General features: G+C 35.4%; 1 protein-coding gene across 2 annotated transcripts in view; it reads right to left on the reverse strand.

Annotated features, from left to right (window-relative positions):
* The window catches only part of TLK1 (tousled like kinase 1), a 142,687-nt gene that overhangs the window by 69,642 nt on the left and 52,201 nt on the right, over positions 1-20,844 (reverse strand). For both annotated transcript variants that reach the window (XM_047722115.1, XM_047722116.1), the window contains exon 3: positions 11,585-11,656. In XM_047722115.1, the coding sequence (XP_047578071.1) occupies positions 11,585-11,656 (72 nt within the window). The remainder of the gene's footprint in view (positions 1-11,584; positions 11,657-20,844) is intronic.

Consider the following 20,844-nt stretch of genomic DNA (forward strand, 5'->3'; position numbering starts at 1 on the left):
GGCACATATCAAAACAGCACTGAACTAGAAAGGAAAATCTGGAGTTTTATAAAAATAGTCAATGTAAAATAGATGTTCTATTCAAGAATATCAGATGTACAAGATACTGTTTCTTCCAACCTTTTGCTATAAAAATTTGGTTAGAATGCACTGTAAGAAAACTAAAATTCTATTGTAAAAATTTCTTTGCTGCTTTGCATCCGATTTACATTTAGTTAAAACTATCATGAGATATGTACATCCTAATTCAAGGATTTTGAGCTGGCAGGACCTGAAATTCACAGTCTGTCTCTGCCCAAGAGTCAAAACTTTAATATGGAGAACAATTATTATCTGGAAATGTCTGCTTGAATCTTTGACATCTAAAGAAGATCTTTGTTACACTGCTGACTTTAATATTTAGTATAACAAGTTTATGTTATTTCTTGGAACACTGAAAAAATAAAATAAAGTTTAAATTTAAAAAAAAAGTTTATGTATGCAACATTTTGGGATCTTATCATGAAATAAGAGCATCTCCTTGCTGTTTCATGTAAATCCAATCAACACATCAGCAATTTTGAGTGTAGCCTATTTTCTGCTGTACTGCTTTTATTATTTAATAATATGTACTGTCAAAGATGGTGGAGAGCCAGTAAGATAAACTTGGCTAACTACCCAATGAAAATGTGTGCTGTCTTACAGGTTAAACTGTGCCAGTTCACATCATTTTTAAAAACCCAAAGGATCTTTACTCGCCTTACAGACAGACAACATCCACAAGCACATGAGCACCTAAAAGAACTGTAATACTACCGCATTCTTAACTCTCAATTTTTAAAAGCTACCTTAACTTGCCATCCTCATAGTCTGACTTCTCAAGCTCCTATCATCTGGACCCAGTTTAATTTGAATTTGTGTATGTTTAAAGGAGCATACCAAGTTTCAATATTGATGAATGCAATTTTATTAGCCATTTTCTTTCAATTTACAAAGCATAACTACTTCTTAGCATTTTCCCCGTCTCTGGCTTTCCCTTTAAGGCGTTATTTGTTGAACAGTATAAACCAAAAATTAAAATAAAATTGGACTTTCCCCCCTATTCATATGATCTTTTAAGTTTTCAAATCATACAACCAGAATAAAACAGACATATAGAGCAACTGCTGTGGAAGGAAAAAGCAAATTTTCAAGTTAACTTATTCTGGAAATGTTGGCATTTTGAAAGTACTTACAATAGTAAAATTTAGAACAGTGATTTCACAACTTTTCTCCCGGTGTGACACTCATGATGGAGTAAAATATACTCCTGTATAATATCCCTACAGACATTTCTCTGAACATGAATCGCTAGATCCTTAAACAATTTATTTCTTTGGGACAGACGCTTCTAAGTGTAAATGTTGTGTCACAGAATATGCACACTAAAAATTTTACATATTGCCAAAGTGCATTTTCAAAGGCAGTATCAATCACACTTTCACTGTGAGAATGCCCACTAACCTTTAAATATCTACCTGATGTGTTAAGGGAAAAAAAAAAAAAGTGGTATCCCATTGCTATTCTCTATAGCAATACATTTATAACCCTCAAAAAGTGAGTTTTTTAAAATAAATCATTCTATCATTCAGATATTAGCATGGATTCTCAATGTTACTATACATCATAATAACTTACAAAGCTTTTATTTGAAGTTCATGCTGAAGTCCCCATTCCAAATTTAACCATTTCTGGAGAGAGACCAAAGGAATCCTTACTTTTAAAGAGCTCCAGGGGCACCTGGGTGGTACAGTCAGTTAAGCATCCAACTCTAGGTTTCGGTGCAGGTTGTGATCTCATGGATCATGAGATCGAGCCCCGTGTCGGGCTCCATGCTTAGCTTAGAGTCTGCTGAAGACTCTCTCTTCTCTCTCAAATAAATAAATAAATAAATAAATCTATCTTAAAAAAAAAAAAAAAAAAAAAAAACAACAACAACAACAAAAAACCCAAAAGTGATGCCAATGTATTAGCAATAGGCAATCTATATATACAACAGTTAAGTCCTGCAATATTCCACACTGGAAATTGTTTAAAATTAAGAAATTACTCTTGGGGTACCTAGATGGCTTAGTCGGTTAAGCATCTGATTCCGGATTCTGGCTCAGGTCATGATCTCATGGGTTGTGAGATAACAGCTCCCACAAAGGGCTCCGACCTCAGCGGGAGTCTGCTTCAGATTCTCTCTTTCTCTCTGCCCTTCTCCCCACCTACAAGCAGGCACTCAGACACTCTTTCCCTCTCTCAAATAAATAAATCTTTAAAAAATAATAACATTAATATAATCTTCTATTAAAAATTAAAGAACCAAATTGTCACATATAGCAGAAAACTCATTAGGATATAAGAAGTCCAGTGGGTTGTCATGGTTACTCAGTTATTTCAGAAAATGAGAATTAATCATAATACTATGTTCTGCTAACATAAAAATACATCTAATATGTTTAAAGCTCTACTACAGTATAACATACTGAAGTCAAACTTATCAGTAATGTCAGCTTGTGCTGATTGCCCTTAAAATCCAGACTAAAAGCAGTATTTATCAGATAAAATATTTGTGAAATGCTATTAGCCCAGGCATATCTTGGACTGGCAAATTTGATGTTACTATAAATTACCTTAAATCTAAATATTTCCAATAAAAGAAAACCATTTTTTCCCCCAAAAGACTAGCTAGGAACATTTATCTAATTAATAAGCTACACATTTTCTTAGTTACACAGGGAGAGCAGAGCACAGACAGCCGTTGAGAACGTTACTTCAAAACAAAACAGATACCTTGGAATTAGAATTTTGACTGTTAACTTACTATCTGTAGGCAAATTAACTAATCTCTCTAGGCTTCTGCTTCCATACTTAGGAGACGTGAAACTTAAAAGAACTGTAATCTAGCTCCACAGGTAACATGCTCAAACTATTTATCTGCTTCATAAATGGGCGGGATTCTCAACCAGGGCATATCTGGCAATGCCTGGATATACTTTTGGTTGTCACAAGCAGGAGAGGGATGGCTGGGGTGGGGGGGTGGGGAGAGTAGGTAGATATCTAATGTGTTAGGCAGAGATGCTGCTAAACATACTACATTCACAGACAACCCCATCCCATCTCAAGAATTATCTGATCCCAAATGTCAACAACATTAAGGTTAAGGAACCTTGGTGTGATGAATATGTAAGAATAATTTGTAGTTGTTGACACAAAAACTATCTGTATAGTTTGCTACAACTAAAGTGATGTTCGATTTATTCATTCAACAAACATTTACTGAGCATATAATACTATGGTCAAGCACTATACCAGGTTCCACTTTTAAAGTTATCTTAGGATGACTTGGCATTTTTCTCTTCTAATCTTACCTTTATCAATCAACTAAGAACGTTCTTGTTCTAAAAACCACCAACCACTGACACTAAATGCACAATATTTAACAGCTATTTATTTCCTGGCTAAGTAAATGGGTTATAGAACATTATTTCAAGATTTCATGATTTATAAGAAAGTGAAAGATTATCTATACAGAGTATATTAGAACGTCTAAGCAGGAAATTCTTTTTCCTTTGAAAAATCTTTCCAGTTGACTCTGACACACACAGTCCTCCACCACCTTTATGGGAAATGGGGCACAGAGCCAGCATCAGACCTGCATTTGGTTTCCAGTTCACTTTTCCTTCCAGGAGAGCAGGGACATATATATATTCAACCAAAATAGACCTACTTCCTTTGCTGTGAACCCTGTCATATAACATATGTTGGGGTCAGACACACTAACTTTTAGGTGACTATATCTCCTATAGGACAATGTCCCTTAATGGATAGTGGTAGAATTAAATAGTTTTCTCTTTTTAAATAAACAGAAATTTTACAAATAATTCCAGGTATTTCATAAGAACTTTTAAATCCTACAATTTAGAAGTATGATTATTAGTCTTGTAAAGGAGAAAAAAAAAACCTTAATTCCTCTAATGAGAAAATGTCTTTATTACTGTTATAAAATACACCATTTTGCATGCACACACATTACTCTCCTTCAAGAGGACATTGTTATTACACATTATATATTGTATACAGCAACACTGTTAAATATAATGTCTTAGGAAAACAATTAATGTAGTAATACTTATTAAGATTTTTGGTTTGCCCACCGAACACAGTAAGAAGTAATGAGAAAATACTACCTGCGCAAAAATAAGATGGAGAAACCCATCAAGTAGAATACCACAAAAATCATTTAACAGGCTAAAACATTTTAGAAAATAATGTAGGCAGAAGGATAGAAAAGAGTATTTCGTAAAATTGATGAGGGCAATACACTAGATATCTAACAATCTTGAGGAGCTGAAGAGATTTAAACAGAATAAAGTAAAAAACAAGGTAATTCACCTAGGGGAGGAATAGACATGAAAATGTAACCTTCAGTGATACTTAACTACACATCACTAAATTCATTTTTCAAGTTTTCTTCTTTCTTACTGGGTATTCCGACTAAGACATTAAAAAAAAAAAAAGATTTCTCTGGTTATAACAAACACATATAAGACAAGTAAAACTGTAATGAATTAAAAAAAAAAATCTACCTAAAACCTAAAATTTAAAGTATTACCTCTACTTTCAAACAGAATCATAATCTCCAATCAATCTATGATATCTAAGTATTCACTGACCAAACATTTAAGCTAAATACTATTAAGAGGGCAAAAAGGAATATAAAAAGTAGAGATGGGTATGAGCAGAAACGAGATAAAAACAGGACATTCTCTTACCACTCTCCTAATTCAGCCAATTTACTAATATCAGAAAATAACCTATTTAAACCTATTTACACAGGTTTTTGTGTAATTTTTAAATACCTCCTTCAACAAAGGAGATTTTATGTTAAAAATAACCTATTAAGGAACTCTATAAACAATTACCACTAGTTCTAGAAATGGAAATAATGTCCTCCTAAAGTCAGATTCAACCTAGTTTTAGGTCTAATTCCCTGGTATTCTTAATTTCTACTTCCTCCAAAATATGAAAATAAGAAACCACACATAACATGGTCCTTTGAAAATTCTTCTAAAAAAAGGAACAAAGTATTATACCATCACTTCAACTCGAATGAGAAAAAAAAAAAATCTCATTTAGGTTTCAAGACCACTCCTAGAAACTTCATTCAAATGACAAAGCTAATCAGAACTGTCATGACCTTCATTAATCAACATTAGAGGTAAATTAAGACAATCAAGGCACCATATCATATTTTTTTCTCATTACAATCATTACAATTCTGAAAATGGATCTAAGTTTAAGTGTCTAGATACAACAACTATCCTAGCTTCCATATAATTAAAATCCTTAATCCTAAATATCTCAGAAATCAAACAAACTTGGACCAAAAATAAATAGTAATTCAATGCTAGTGGACAGAGGATTAAAGAATGGGTAATTAATTACTCAAGAGAAAGGGGGGAACTGGCTCTATAAAGAGAATTAATCTTTTTAAAAATTTTCCACACAGGGGTGCCTGGGTGGCTCCGTCAGGTAAGTGTCTGCCTTCAGCTCAGGTCATGATCCCAGGGTGCTGGGACTGAGCCCTGCGTTGGGCTCCCTGCTCAGGAGAGTCTCCCTCTGACGCTTGCCCTGCTTATGGTCTCTCTCTCTCTCAAATAAATAAATAAAATCTTTAAATAAATAAATAAATAAATAAATAAATAAAATGTGCAGCATCAATAATTCAGGTTACACAGAAGAATTTAAAAGATGAATAGTAGGGGCACCTGGGTGGCTCAGCAGGTTAAGCCTCTACCTTCGGCTCAGGTCATGATCTCAGGGTCCTGGGATCGAGCCCCGCGTTGGACTCTCTGCTCCCCCCATTTCTGCCTGCCTCTCTGCCTACTTGTGATCTCTCTCTCTCTCTGTCAAAATAAATAATTAAAATCTTAAAAAAAAAAACCCATACATTTAAAAAAGATGAATAGTAAAGATGGAGGCAAAAATAAAATAATCTGACATGTTTGCTTTACCATTATGTAATATGTTGTATGTAAGCACACAGGTATAAACAGACTCAATGTGTTTCTCCAACATTATTAAAGATGATATAATTCAATTATATTTATATTCAGTCACAAATATTTCAAGCTTAGTAAGAAATAAAATAAGACAGAATAACATAAAATACATTCTAGGACATCCAAAAGAAGAGGCAAGGAGGAGAGTTATGGAATTACTGTTCATTATAAATTCCAGTTGAGCTATAAAATAATTTCTCTTAGCATCCTGAGGTAAGGATGAGTGGAGAGGGCAAATGCGAAGTATTTAGAGAAAGTAGAGAAGGTCTTTGTGCTTATTTAGAGATGGGTCCTTGAAGAACTGCAAATAGGTGAATCAGGCAGATTTTAAAAACTTGGAAAACACTGATAATCAAGAAATATGGGCTCCTTCTCTTATCTTCATAAAATAACCTGGACTTCTAGACAGCAAACAACATGCACAGATCCTGTTTCCAACTCTTTCAAGCATTCTAAAACATTTAAAATAAGATGAATAGCCATTTCTCTCCATCCCCTACAAACTCCCTTTCTGGTCCCTCCCATAAAATGTTTATCATTCTCACACCCACAACCAACTCATGACTCTTCCTGCAGCTGATAATCTCTATTTTACTGTGGAGTAAAAGAAAGGTTATCAGGCTGGAAGTTTGCTCATCAGGGAAAAAGAGATTTCCAGTCAATTCTGTCCACAATGAACCCTGCCCACCCAGGTTCTGGGTCTTGGCATTTCATACCACTTCCCAAAAAACAGGTGCTAAGTTTGGTTCTATTTTCTTCTCTCTTTTCAGCACTTTCCTTGTCCTGTCATCACAATTCTGCTAGAAGCCCTTCCCCACACATAATATGTTAAGCCTGTTAGACTCTAGATGTCATCTCCCTTATCAAGATTCTGCCAAGAGTAGTCAATATTTGCTGTCACTATTTCCTCACTATCCAAGCTCTCTTTAATGGACTACAGTCTAGCATCTTGCTCCCATTAGTCTACTAAAACTAAGCCTAAGTGACAATTCTTAGTAACTTTTTACAGTAATTATCCTAACTGACTTCTATGACATTTAATTCTACTCCTTATTCCCCTTTCTTCCTACTGCTTGTCTACCTCCTTACCCAGACTATTGCTCTTTCTCTAGCATGCTTACCTCACCTGCTAACATTTCTCAGCATTACACACACTATTAAGATGAGTTCACCTACAGAAGCAGTTTTTAAACTTTTAGGTCCTAGGATTCCCTTACAAACTCTTAAAAACTGTCAAGGACCCCAAAGAGTTTTATTTGCATAGGCTATAACTATCGATGTTTACTATTCTAGATGTTAAAACTAAAGAAGTTTTGAAACATCAGAATATACAAGCACATGATTCATAAATCAGAATGATGATGTCATCACGTGTCATTATAGACTCTGGAAATTTTCACTGTAAACTCAAGAGAAAATGAAAAGCCAGATACGTCTTAGCATTATTGTAAAAATAAAAAGAGGGGGGGAATAATGCCTTAGCACTACTATAAAAATTATTTTGACCCAGGGAATCCCTGAAAGACTCTCAGAGACCCACCCCCAGGTATCCTACAACCACTCAAAGTGGTCACCTGTGCCAAAATCTCCTCCAAGTCTTCATCTCTAGCTCCTATTGCCTATCCAAAGTACCATCTTCATTTGGTCAATTCACAGATGTTCAAACTCAGTGCTGTCAAGAATTTAATTCATTACCTTCTATGCCAAACCTATGTTTCTTTCTTCTGTGTGTCTATCTTGGTCAAAGGCACTAACATTCACCTAAAGCTGGATACCTTTAAATAACCCTAGGCTCCTCCTTTTCCTTCTTTACCCTCATTCAGTCATCAAACCCTAAAGATTCTAATTTCATAATCTAGGGGAATCTGAGAGCTTGTTAGAAATGAAAACCCCCACCCAAGATCTAGAGACAAAAGGAACTGTTGGTAATTCACTTGCACACTTAAGTTTGAGAAGCATGGGCCTGGGTAGTAATATCAATAACCAAAGTTTGAGAATCTGAAGGAGAAGGCAGAACTCAAAAGATAAACTTGAGAACATTTTAACTAGAACCCTGGCTACTTGAAGTTTTTCCTAATATTAAACTGTGGAGGCTGGGGAGTTCTATAAAGGAGACAATATTCCTTAACTAAATGATCTTCCCAACGGAGGTATCATTGCCTCCAATTCTATCCTCTACACTACAAACTGGGGGAGCTTCTTCATCTCTACTTTGCCTTTTGTTTCTGTTTAAATGGCTCTCCATTATCTAGACAGTAGTCCAAATTCCTTACTGTCAATTACAAGGACTTTCTAACCCTGACTCCTACATATCCTTCACCATTCTTGCATTAGCCTACCTATACCAGAAGTCTTCAAACCAGCTGGCAGCTTGGTACGTTTTTTAAGCTTCTCAGGTGATCTGAAAGTGCAGGTAGGGTTGCGCATCACTGCCTCATGTCTTGAACAAAACTATTTGCCATGCTTCATGCAAAAGCAGAAGCATATCCTAGCCTTTCTGCCTGTATTCTTCTCTTAGCTTTGCCTTTGTCTTTTAGGATGAATTCATAGCCTAACAACTCAAGTATTATCTCTCCTTTAAAGGAAGACTTCACTTTTCTCCCCTCTTGTCCCTGACCGGTAGATAGAATTAGGGGTTTCTTGTTCTTTGTTCCCACAGTACCTTGTACTTACATCTATTATAGCATGGGCTACACTCTTTATGAAGCAGTTTGTTTGTCCTACCAGATAGTGATCTCATGTGAAGGTAGGGATTGTACTGTATTCACTTTTTTATATTCTCTGTGCTTGGGCACAGAGGCTAGAAGATAACACATATGCAATAAATGCTTACTGAAAACAAATTTTTGGACAACACTGAATAGACCTAGAATGATGTAAAACGAAGTAAAAACAAGACTGACACCTTCCAACTAGGCGATTTCATTTAAAAAGGGAAAAAACTTTCTGTTCTACAATTCTACATTTAGAAATAAAAGGCAAATCCATGTAAGAAGTAATTCATATATAAACTGAAATGAAAATTTTCAGTTGAAGTAGATTCGAATGAGTTTAACAGTGAATATGAGATGCTTTTCAGTTTTAAAAGTAAAAGACTAGAAAACAGAGGGGTTTTGGATGTCTGAAAGAGTACTGGGTGGGAGGAAAATGCCCAAGTGAGGAAACAAAAGTTCAAAATATGCATATTATTTGTATTAAAATGTAGGAATAAATACCAGAAAAAGCTGAAGGGCTCAAGAGCCAGGTGGGGTAGAGGTGAGCAGCAGAGAACCGCTATTTTTTTTTTTTTTAAATAAACCTTCAATACTTTTTTTCATAAAAACAAAAACTATTATTTAAGGAAATGTAATGGATCAGGGAATGGAGTACCAAAGAATAAAATGACATCAGAAGACAATGAAATACTACATAAACTTTACTACTGGTGTACCAGGAAAAAAAAGTAGTACTTCCACCCTACAATAGTTTACACCCAACAACTTCCCATGATGATCTACAAATAATCTGTATTTTGAGATGTGTAAAATTTCACCCCAAGGAAATCTGTTATAGAGTATCTAGAACAGAGATAAAACCTGAAAATCATTTCCCAGATAAGATGCTTCTTAAATGATAAAACAAAAAAACCCTGCTTCTTCAAATCTTAAGGAAAATGTATAAGCTACAGTCATTTTCAAAATACTGTGCCACTTGACTTAACAATTTATAAAAATTCCTGATAGCAAACACAGACCAGCAAAAGCCCCCAAATTTTTAAGATTTTCTACTGCTGCTTCAAATGTCAAAATTTCTATATAAATTAAGCTACGTACATGCAATGGTTAACCAAATTGTAATTCACTGTAAATTACAGTATGGTCTTTAAAAAAATTTTTTTAACTAAAAATATAGTCAAAATTGATTCTTCAAATTCTCTAAAGGGACATGGTACTTCTTATAGACTGATTCCTTTGAAAAAATTAAATACTGCATCTATAACTTATATTGGGAGCATGGGTACCTATAAAGAACATAGAAATAAATAACTATTATAGATGATCTAACTTTTACTATGTTTTGGTATTAAAAAAATCTATCAAAAACATCAGATGTGGTGGAGAAAAGGGAAATATCTAAAATTACTTTATTGCCCTTCATAACGTAACAGTCAGTGAAAGGAAAGGCATGTGAAATTACTAAATAGTCCAAAATCTGGAAATATCAAGAAATGTTCATGTCCAGGAGATATAAAGTGAAAACATTCTTGATATAGTTTCTGAAAAGCTGTACTTTGACTAAATCTAAACCTACAATTTTTAAGGACTTAATATAAGTGTGCTAATTTGAAAACAAAACAAAACAAAACAAAAAAAACTAAACTGTGATAATCTGGTACTACAGGGGCTACTAACGCTTACCTCAAGGGAACCTACTGCAGATAAAGTCCCGTCACTTGCACAGTCCTTTCAGCTGCCTGCCAGTTGTCTCTGTGGAAGGGAAAGCCTGATGAGTGAAAACCCCATGCCACACTCCTTTGGAGTGTCAGGGTGCCTGCATAGTACTGCACAAAACTGTCTACCTAGAGATTCCCAGATGCTTTCAATAACACAGGACTTTAAAAAATGCTACCTTTGATATTCTCTTTCCACTGAACACAAAAATCAAATGGCTAAGAGTTACTAAGTGCTAATGACCTATTCGTGTTAGAGAAACTGTATCTATACTAACCCATGTAGAAAAAAGACCAAACTGGATCAAAGAGAAGTTAACATTGAAGGGAAAACACACACACACACACACACACACACACACACACACACACACACACACACGCATGCACTGAAACATAACAGAAGTCTATAATCTGAGCAGAGGAAATATAGGTTGTAGCCACAAAAAGTGATGTTGCAGCAGCAAGTGAATGCTAAAACCCAAAGAACGTCTTGTCTATATATTTCAAACAGATGCCACCAAGTGTATCATGCTCAATGTTAACTATACCAAGGATCCAAATACCTACTTGTAAAATTCCATGTATGTTCTTAGTGGGATCAGTAAGTGGATGGGAGGGGAGAGGATTTTCCAGACATTTTTAAATATAAAAAATGAAAACCAACGGCATGAAATTCGACAAGAAATTTCAAAACGAGAAAAATGTATATCTGTATCTCAGGAAATGAACAAACCCTTACTCAGAACCAAACTAAGATGGAAGTATAACAAAAAATAATAGAAAACTGTAGAACACTGTTCAAAAACCACTTTCAGCTACTAGAATTATGAATGGCTAGTAACTGTCTTCCATTAAGAACATCTATAACACTAATGTACGAGTTCAGCTATGTAACCAAAGAAACTGTATTTTTTTTTCTAATGCCCAATAGTCTTCAGTCTGAATACTGTGCTTCATAAAGCAGAACAAAATGTTCCTAGTACAAGGATTTGGGGGGTGGGGGGCGCAGGCGGGAACTATTAAAAGAAAAATGTGATTCCAGCTTTTACTTTAATAGCACCATATTTAAAATGAAGTTACTTACCTCAGATTCTTTGTCACTTAAAGATCCCAAGCTTCCGAAACTGTGATTAGAACTTTCATTATTTGTTGAGGCCTGTTAAAAATTTTTAAAAAGGTAAAAATTAGGAGTAATTTTAAATGAAACATACTGCAAGGTAAATAATCTATCTTCATAAATGAAAATAAAGTATGATTCCTTTAAGCAAGAAAGTTAAATGAAGTAAATAAATATCAGGGTTCACAGGTGGCCTTCAGTTAAGTGACAGACTCTTGGTCTCAGCTGGCACCCTGATCTCAGGGTCATGAGATTGAGCCCTTTGTCAGGCTCTGTGCTCAGCCCAGTGTCAATCTGAGATTCTCTCTCCCTTTCCCTCTGCCCCTCTCCTGTGTGCACTCTTTCTCTCTCTCTCTAAAATAAATAAACATCTTAAAAATAAGAAATATCAACTTTTTTAAAGATTTTATTTATTTATTTGCTAGAGATAGAGCAAGAGAGAGGGAGAGAGAGCGAGTGCACAAGCAGGGGGAGCAGCAAGTAGAGGGAGAACCAGGCTCCCTGCCGAGCAAGAAGCCTGATGTGGGACTCAATCCCACGACCTTGGAATCATGACCCAAGCCGAAGGCAGACTCTTAATCAACTGAGCTACCCAGGCGTCCCAAGAAATATCAACTTCTTAACACTATCAATATCCTGGAAAGTTTTACCAACTCAATAAAAATCTGTGTTTCCAGAAGTGAGTTGTTTTGGCTGACTTTTTTTGAATACCAAATTCAGGAGCTAAGGAACTAGGCTATTACTAGGATAAGAAGATCCCTAAAATTACTATCCAATATACAAAAACAGATGCCTCCTTTAACTGAAAGTATTATTTGTGCTCCTTAATTCCCTTCTCAATCTTATTAAATTCCATCATATCCCATCTACCACCACCCCGTCTCTCGTTGTACTAACTAACTGGACAAACCCTGGTTTTTTGTTTGTTTTGGCTTAGTCTTTTAAGAAATCTTTTACTATCTTGACCATTTTAATTGCTTCACCCAGGAGTTTCTATATTTCCTTTGTATTATTTTTAGACAGTGACAAAGGGAAATGAACTATCATTTTGTAGGATGACATCTGCTATGTTTCCAATGTTTCTAAGATGCTCATTATTTTGCAGACTTTTTGGAACATCAGTACACTAGATCAATGTCTTCCAAGAATGTTTAGATCAGAGCATGACAACCTATGGCATATACATCAAAGATGATGAAGGCATGACTGACCTTCGTGTATAGGCAGGCCACCTGATATCCCTGTTTTCCAGCAACTTGTTAAGAATACGTGCTACCATTAGGTATTTACCCCAAAGATATAAATGTAGTGATCTGAAGGGGTACCTGCTCCCCAATGTTTATAGCAGCAATGTCCACAATAGCCAAACTATGGAAGAGCCCAAATGTCCATCGACAGATGAATGGATAAAGGCGTGTGTGTGTATACACACACACAATGGAATACCACTCAGTCATCAAAAAACAAAATCTTGCCGTTTACAACGACGTGAATAGAACTAGAGGGTATTATACTAAGTGAAATAAGTCAATCAGAGAAAGATAATTATCATATAATCCCACTCATAAGGAATTTGAGAAACAAGTTAGAGGATCACAGAGGAAGGGAGGAAAAAATAAAACAAGATGAAATCAGAGAGGTAAACAAACCATAAGAGACTTTTAATCATAGGAAACAAGCTGAAGGTCACTGGAGAGGAGGAGAGTGGGGGAGATGGGATAACTGGGTGATGGACATTAAGGAGGGCATGTGATGTAACGAGCACTGGGTATTATATAAGACTGATGAATCACTGACCTTTACCTCTGAAACTAATAACACATTAAATGTTAATTAACTGAAATTAAAGAAACAAGAAAATAAAAGTTCTGGAATGAGGGGGGGTGGATAAGAGTAGGTACTAATTGGAAGTTGGCGTACAATTACCCTTAGGCTAACTTCTAAACTGATGACTCTGAGTCATTGCATACATGTCTAGTACCATGATCAACTAGGCTGTTTTCAACTTAAACTAGCACTGGAACTGATTAAGATTCAAGCACTATTTGGAGGACAATATAATCTAATTAAAGCAAGATTATCAAACTTGAAACAAAACATACCATGAACAGCAATTAGGAAGTGGTAAATTGGATTCAGGGACAACAGAAGCCATACAAGTGTTTTTGAGCATCCCTAAATCCTCAGATAGAAATATAAACCCCAAACCAACAGACAACATTGGCTGGCTGACAAGGAATCTCCACGAGTTCCCCCAAAATAACAGGTGGGGACAAATCACCAATAAACACAGGACCTGTGTCGTAGGAGAGGAAGCAAAAGGAAACAGAGTATCTGACAGATCTGAGAATAGAGACACTGAAAATAGCAATTTGAGTAAAAAAGCTCTAACTCAAAGGGTTTCTCCTTTCAAATAGTGATTTCGTACAGGAAGTCCATGGTGAAGTTTGAAGAAGTTGGAGCTATACAGCCTCTCTGAACTCTTAAAACATCCCTGACTAAGGGGTGAGGATAAACTACTGGGTGTGGGAGTGGGATCAAAATTGAGCACAAAAGGTACAATGAAGATAAAGGAAAGAGAATATTCAGACAAAAGCAAGGAAGGGAGCAAAGTCTAGAAATTTCAGAAAGCAAATGCCACATTTTTTAAGAGTGCCAAGAAACAATAGCAGAGGGAGTTCTGTAAGAAGAGCCATTCTAAACGACAAAAATGTAAACAACAGAAAATGACTAGGTCAATCCCATGAAGTTATTATAAGGAAAGAAAAAAGAAAAGAAGATATGGAATAACATCCTAATCATAAAACCATACCAGGAACACATATCCACAAAATAGCTGAAAATTATAACCTACAATTTCAAAATGAGCTCAAAAAAAAAAAATTACAAAAATAACTCAAGACATAAAAGAACAACATAAATCAAAATTCAAAAAAACTCATATTTAAGGTTAACAGAAACTCAGGAAAACATCAGAAAGGGGGAGGGGCGGGTTTCAGAAATGAAGGTTAAGCTTGAATGAACTTGAGAGAAAACACATGTAACATATATCCAATGAACATTTATCCAAATGAAGGAATAAAAGAAAAGGCAACAACTAATGAAGCAATAAAAATTCAACATTCAAGTAAAAAGAAGTCTTAAAAGAGCACTACCATAAGAAAACAGTAAAAACTATAATTCAAGAAAATGCCCTTAAAAATTAAAAAAGTTTTTTGAAACTAATCGCTGAAAAAGCATGACGTACACCTACTATCAACTCAGAAAGCCAACATCAAACTTTTCCAAGGCCAACACTAATATGCCAGAAGAAAAGGGAGTATACATTTAAGATATTCAAGAAAATATAAATGAAGTGCTTTATATTCAGTAAAATTGCTCTTGAACACATAGAAGGCACAGATGAACTGTTATCAAAATGCTGGAGATCAGGAAATACTACTCCCACAAGCCTTCCAAAAGAACCTAGAGAAATGGGCGCCTGGGTGGCTCAGTGGGTTAAGCCGCTGCCTTCGGCTCAGGTCATGATCTCAGGGTCCTGGGATCGAGTCCCACATCGGGCTCTCTGCTCAGCAAGAAGCCTACTTCCCTCTCTCTCTCTGCCTGCCTCTCCATCTACTTGTGATCTCTCTCTGTCAAATAAATAAATAAAATCTTTAAAAAAAAAAAAAAAGAACCTAGAGAATACATGTTAGATAACCAAAGTGAACCTAAGAACTAATAGCAAGCAATAACATGATCTACTTGTTGGTAAAAGTTAAACAAGAAATACAGTAAGAGTATAAATAATGGCTAAATGTATGCAACGTTGCTAATAATAAAATATTTTTTTAAATAGGGATAGAAGTTTATAGAAAGCACTAGGAAAAAAATTTTAACTGTTTTTAGTAATCACTTTGGTCACTGTGAAAGTACAAGTACTGTTATTCTGAGACTGCTGTAAGATGTAGAAAGAAGTAAATATATTATGTGACATTCTAATTCTATCATCTGCTTTATGTCCTTGAGAACTACAACTCTTAGTATAGAAGAAGAGACACAACTAAAAACCTTGTTCTGATTTGAATTGTTAGTATTGATATAAATTCATGAAACACCTGTACCTTTTAAAACAAACAAAAAATATAATATTCTATCACAAGTGGTAGAATAGCTCATCATACCAATATTCCCACAGATAACTACATATTCTGGGGAAAAAAATACAAAAAACAACTACCTGGAGGAGCCTAAGATGGCACAGTCAGTTAAGCACCTGACTCTGTTTTAGCTTAAGTTGTGATCTCAGGGTTGTGAGATCAAGACCTTTGTTGGCCTCTGTGCTTAGCACAGTCAGCCTGAGACTCTCTCTCCCTCTCCCTGTGCTTCTCCCCCAACCCCCCACCCTGTAGTCATACATGCCCTGCCTCCCAGTCTCTAAAATAAATAAATCTTAGAGGTATCTGGGTGGCTCAGTCAGTTAAGCATCTGCCTTTGCCTCAGATCATGGTCGCAGGTTCCTGGGATTGAACCCAGCATGGGACTCCCTGCTCAGCGGGGAACCTGCTTCTCCCTCTCTCCTGCTCATGCTCTCTCACATGCACTCTCTCTCAAATAAATAAAATCTTAAAATAAATAAATCTTAAAAAAACAAAAACAAAAACAAAAACCCAACTCTCTGAGGGCACTTGAGAGCAACCAAAAGTAGGCAGGATTTGGACAGAAGACAACATTTGGAAGAATGGACTAGAACTGGGTGTTTTTACAGCTTTTACCTGAAGAAAGGTCCCTAATCTGAGCAGCACAGAGCAGCTTGAACTTGGATCAAAATATGCCATCTTACTGGCTTGAAAAACCAGAGTTTGGAGCTAGTGTACCAGCCAGAAAGTGAGAGGGCATATGCTGGAATAAATAAACACAAAAACATAGGAAACTACAGAATTTCTCTGCAGGAAAACAGAGCTTCTCAAAATATAAGACTTACAGATAGGAGGAATCGAAAATCTCTCAGAAAAATGACCCAGTCATGGCATACGATGCAAAACCTATTGATCAATAAGCCCTACCTACTCACACAAAGCATCCAACAAGTGTTCAGTGCCTAGTGCATGTATATGAACAAAACCCAGTATCACCACATATCTGAAGAAATGCAAACAAAAAATTAAAAGTCTGTAAGAGATAAAGACAACGAAGGGAGCACAAATAAACTTCACACAAAAATAAAACCGTTACTAAATATCCTAATAATAGCAAACTATAAAAACGAAACATTTAGAGAACCACCACCAAAAGGGGGAGGAGGAACCTCCTGGAAAAAGAAAATACGATAGCTAAGATAAAAAGTTAAAAAAAAAAAATGGATGGATTTGAAGATAAAACTGAATTAATCTTCCCAGGAAGGAACCCCAAAAATTTAAAAAAAAAAAAAAAAAAAAAAAGAATCCATTCAAGAGGTGGTGCTGGTCCAAATAATGAGAGTTCCAGAAAAAAAAGAGTAAGAAAATCCAGAAAGTGAAATTATCAAAGAAATAATCCAAGAAACTTTTCTAGAACCGGAAAGCATGAGTTCCTGCATTGAAAGACTTTTTTTTTTTTTTTTTAAACTCAAGTTAGTTAACTTTATGTTGGTTCCAGGAGTGAAGGGCAGACTTCTGACCAAGTACACCGGTTCAGGAAGACCCACACCAAGGCACATTATAATAAAATATTTTAAATGACAGGGATTAAAGAGAATATCGTAAAAGCTTTTAGGGATGAACAAACAGGCTACTTACAAAGGATCAGGAATCAGAATGGCATTGGAATGTTCAGCAGTAACATTGGAAGCCAGAAGGCAATGGAACAGTACCTTCAAAATTCTAACAGAACAATTTCCAAGCTAGAATTCTACAAGACAACCAACCAAGGGGAGGAGGAGAATATGCAAGGTCTCAAAAATGTAACTACTCATTAACCTTTCCTCAGGAAATGACCAATCTGTTCTACCAAAGCAAAGGAATAAACCAAGAAAAAGAGAGAGATGGCATATAGGAAGCAGAGCTCAAACACAGGACAGACACAAAAGGAATTTCCATGAGAGTCAAAAAGCAAGATTCCAGGATGACAGGCATCTAACAGAAAGAGAACAACTATCCTAAATAACAAGAGAACAACAAAATTTCAGGGAGAATGTCTCAAGAAAAATTTATATTTGAAAACAGTGAGAGATGTGCACATCTCTGCTGGAAAGTATATGAATGCTTCCACTGAATACTAAAAAACTAAAGACATAAATCAACCATAAACTCCAGAGAAAACAGAAAGTTGTACCAAAGAGGAAACATAATCATGGAGTCTTCAGTCTATTTATACATGTGTGTATCACACACACACATATATATACATAAAATCATATAATCTTACTCAGAAATATAAATAAAATGTAATAAAAAGCTACAAGATGAAAAGGATTACTTTTGTGAGGAATGAATATAAGGTTGGAAGAATAGGACATAGTTCTACTAATTTTCATTATAGGCCTGGTAGAACAATTTGCTTTTGCAGCTCTGACCATGGATTTGAATCATTTTTCTTCTTGATCTGTAGGAATTCTTTACATAATTCTGGGTATGAATCCTCTATGACTTGCCTTTTCACTCATTATTTACTGGTGTCATTTGAACATAATTACATTTATTATACATTTGCTTTATGGTTAGTGCCTTTTGTGGCCCATTTATGAAATCTGTCAAGTCATTTTCCCCCATATGAATACTCAACTGATCCATCATCTATTATAAAAGACTACCCTTTCCCCACTGCACTGCAGTATTACCTTTATCACATATCAAGTTACACACAAATGGGTCTGTTGCTAGACTCCATTCTGTTCCATTGGTCATTTTTCCTTTCCTGTGCTAATATCAGTGACTTAATTCCACTCCCCGGTATATACCTAAGAAAACTAAAAATAGAATTCTACGCAAAAACCTGTATCAGTGTTCAAAGCAGTTGTACCATGTGAATTCAAAGATTATTGAAAAATAATAAAAAATAATAGAAATTAGAAAACCAAATGTCCACCAACTGAGGCATGGATAAACAAAATGTGATACAATACAATGGAATATTCAGTCAAAAAAGGAATAAAGTACCAATATATATTACAACATTCATGAATTGTGAAAACATTATGCTAGGTAAAAAAAAGCCACACAAAAAATGGCATATATTGTATGATTCCATTTATAGAAATATTCAGAATAGGCAGGTCCACAGAGACAGAAAGTAGACACAAAATGTCCTATTTGTATGAATCCATTTATATGAAATGTTCATAAGAGGCAAATCCATTGAGACAGATAAGAGACTAATGGTTGCCAGGGTTAAAGCGTTGGGTAGGAGAGCAAGAGAATGGGAAGTTGCTGCTAATGTGTATGGGGTTTCTTTTGAGGGTGATAAAAATATTCTGGAATTAGACAGTGGTGATGACTACGTAACATAGTGATATACTAAAAACCCCTGAAATATACACTATAAAATGGGTCAATTTTATGGCATGTGACCTCTATCTCAATACAAAAAGATTATAAAAGTTTCAAATTATTGAGAAAGGTACACAGAGGGGCAAAGAAAGCTTGATAAAACCTAGTACAGAACTGTTTATATTCTCAGATACACAGTTATGTACACATGCAAGCACACAGCCCTTTGAAACCTTCCAAAAATAGATTTGGGGGTGCAAACACTCATGGGACATTTTTTAAAATATAAATGCAACACAGGCACGTGGAAGAAAATTTCATTTGCGAAATATAAATTTCTCCCTCCCACACCAGTACCAATATTCAGAGGTGACCATGTTTTAAAAAACTGTTTTTAATGAAATTTTTGAATAGGCAATACAAACAAGCTACTTCACTTTATTTTTTATTATCTTTCTAGAGGCTGTATGTCTACACTAATAAATGATATATACAAACTTGGTTCCTTCCTTCTTATTTAAAAAAATAACATAATACAAACTGTCCTGCATTGTTTCCTTTTCTCTTAATATAGGTTGGAATATTCCAAATCAACATATACCAGATTCTTGACTTCTTTTTTCCTTTGCTAATTCCTTTCTTTCAAACAGGTGCAGAGAATTTTACTATATGTACTATATTTCAAGAAGTTCTTTATTGACTTTGCCATGAAAGATGAAGAATTTATTTAGTTTTTCAGATTTTATTTATTTGACAGAGACAGCACAAGCAGGGGGAGCAGGAGAGGGAGAAGGAGGCTCCCCACTGAGCAGGGAGTATGACTTTGGGGCTTGATCCAAGGACCCTAGAATCATGACCTGAGCCGAAGGCAGACCCTTAACCAACTGAGCCACCCATGCACCCCGAAGTTCAATGGCAGTAGTTCAATGGCATCACTGTCCCCTTCATCCTGATATATTTAACTTTTTTATTTTAAATTCTTCAAATAGTTACCTTACCAAATATACACAATTTTTAAATTCTTTAAACCATGTGTGATTCCTCACTATGTAAAATAAAATCTTTACTTTTAGCTCCTTTTCCCAACATGACAGCTACACAATAACTTTTACATCAGTACACTTTATAATATTTACCTTCACCTTCACTCTGTAATCCTACAACAGAGTCACAAACTCATGCCACAAGGATCTAGGGCAAGTAAAGAATTAACAGGTGAAGCAGGCTTGAGGTAAGATTAAAGAAGTGGCATATGATCGAATAAAATTTCTCTCTCCCTCCAGTAAATTTTTGTTATTAGCTGTAAACACTGAACTAGTGAATGCTGCTAAATCATTACCTCAGGGAAATACACAGTTAGGGTCCTGCAAGCTTCTCACCACATTTTTGTTAACTAATTAATATATGACCTTGTTCTGTATAAAAGTTTGTTTTAGGATACCTTTTTAAATATATATTGTTGATTCATTTACAGTGAATTCACAGCCAACAGCACTGTAACACATGCTTAAACAAAGCTTATAAACACAAGTATTTTCTCCCTAAGGCATCTCACAAGCCCTCTTGTGCTCAGAACACTAGGCAGCACCTTAGCACTACTAACCTTGGGGGTCATTTTAAAGAGCAAAATTACCAATAAAAATCACAAAAAAGTGAAAAGCATGCCACTTTTTTTTTTTTTTCCCAGAGTAAACTGTGAAAAGAACACTTGTTTAAACTACGAGAGCTGAAACACACAGGCAGAATGTTGCTTTATTCAGCCCCCGGTGACAAATTTTTCAA

Source organism: Lutra lutra, chromosome 3, assembly GCF_902655055.1.
Source record: "Lutra lutra chromosome 3, mLutLut1.2, whole genome shotgun sequence".
Classification (NCBI taxonomy): Eukaryota; Metazoa; Chordata; class Mammalia; order Carnivora; family Mustelidae; genus Lutra; species Lutra lutra.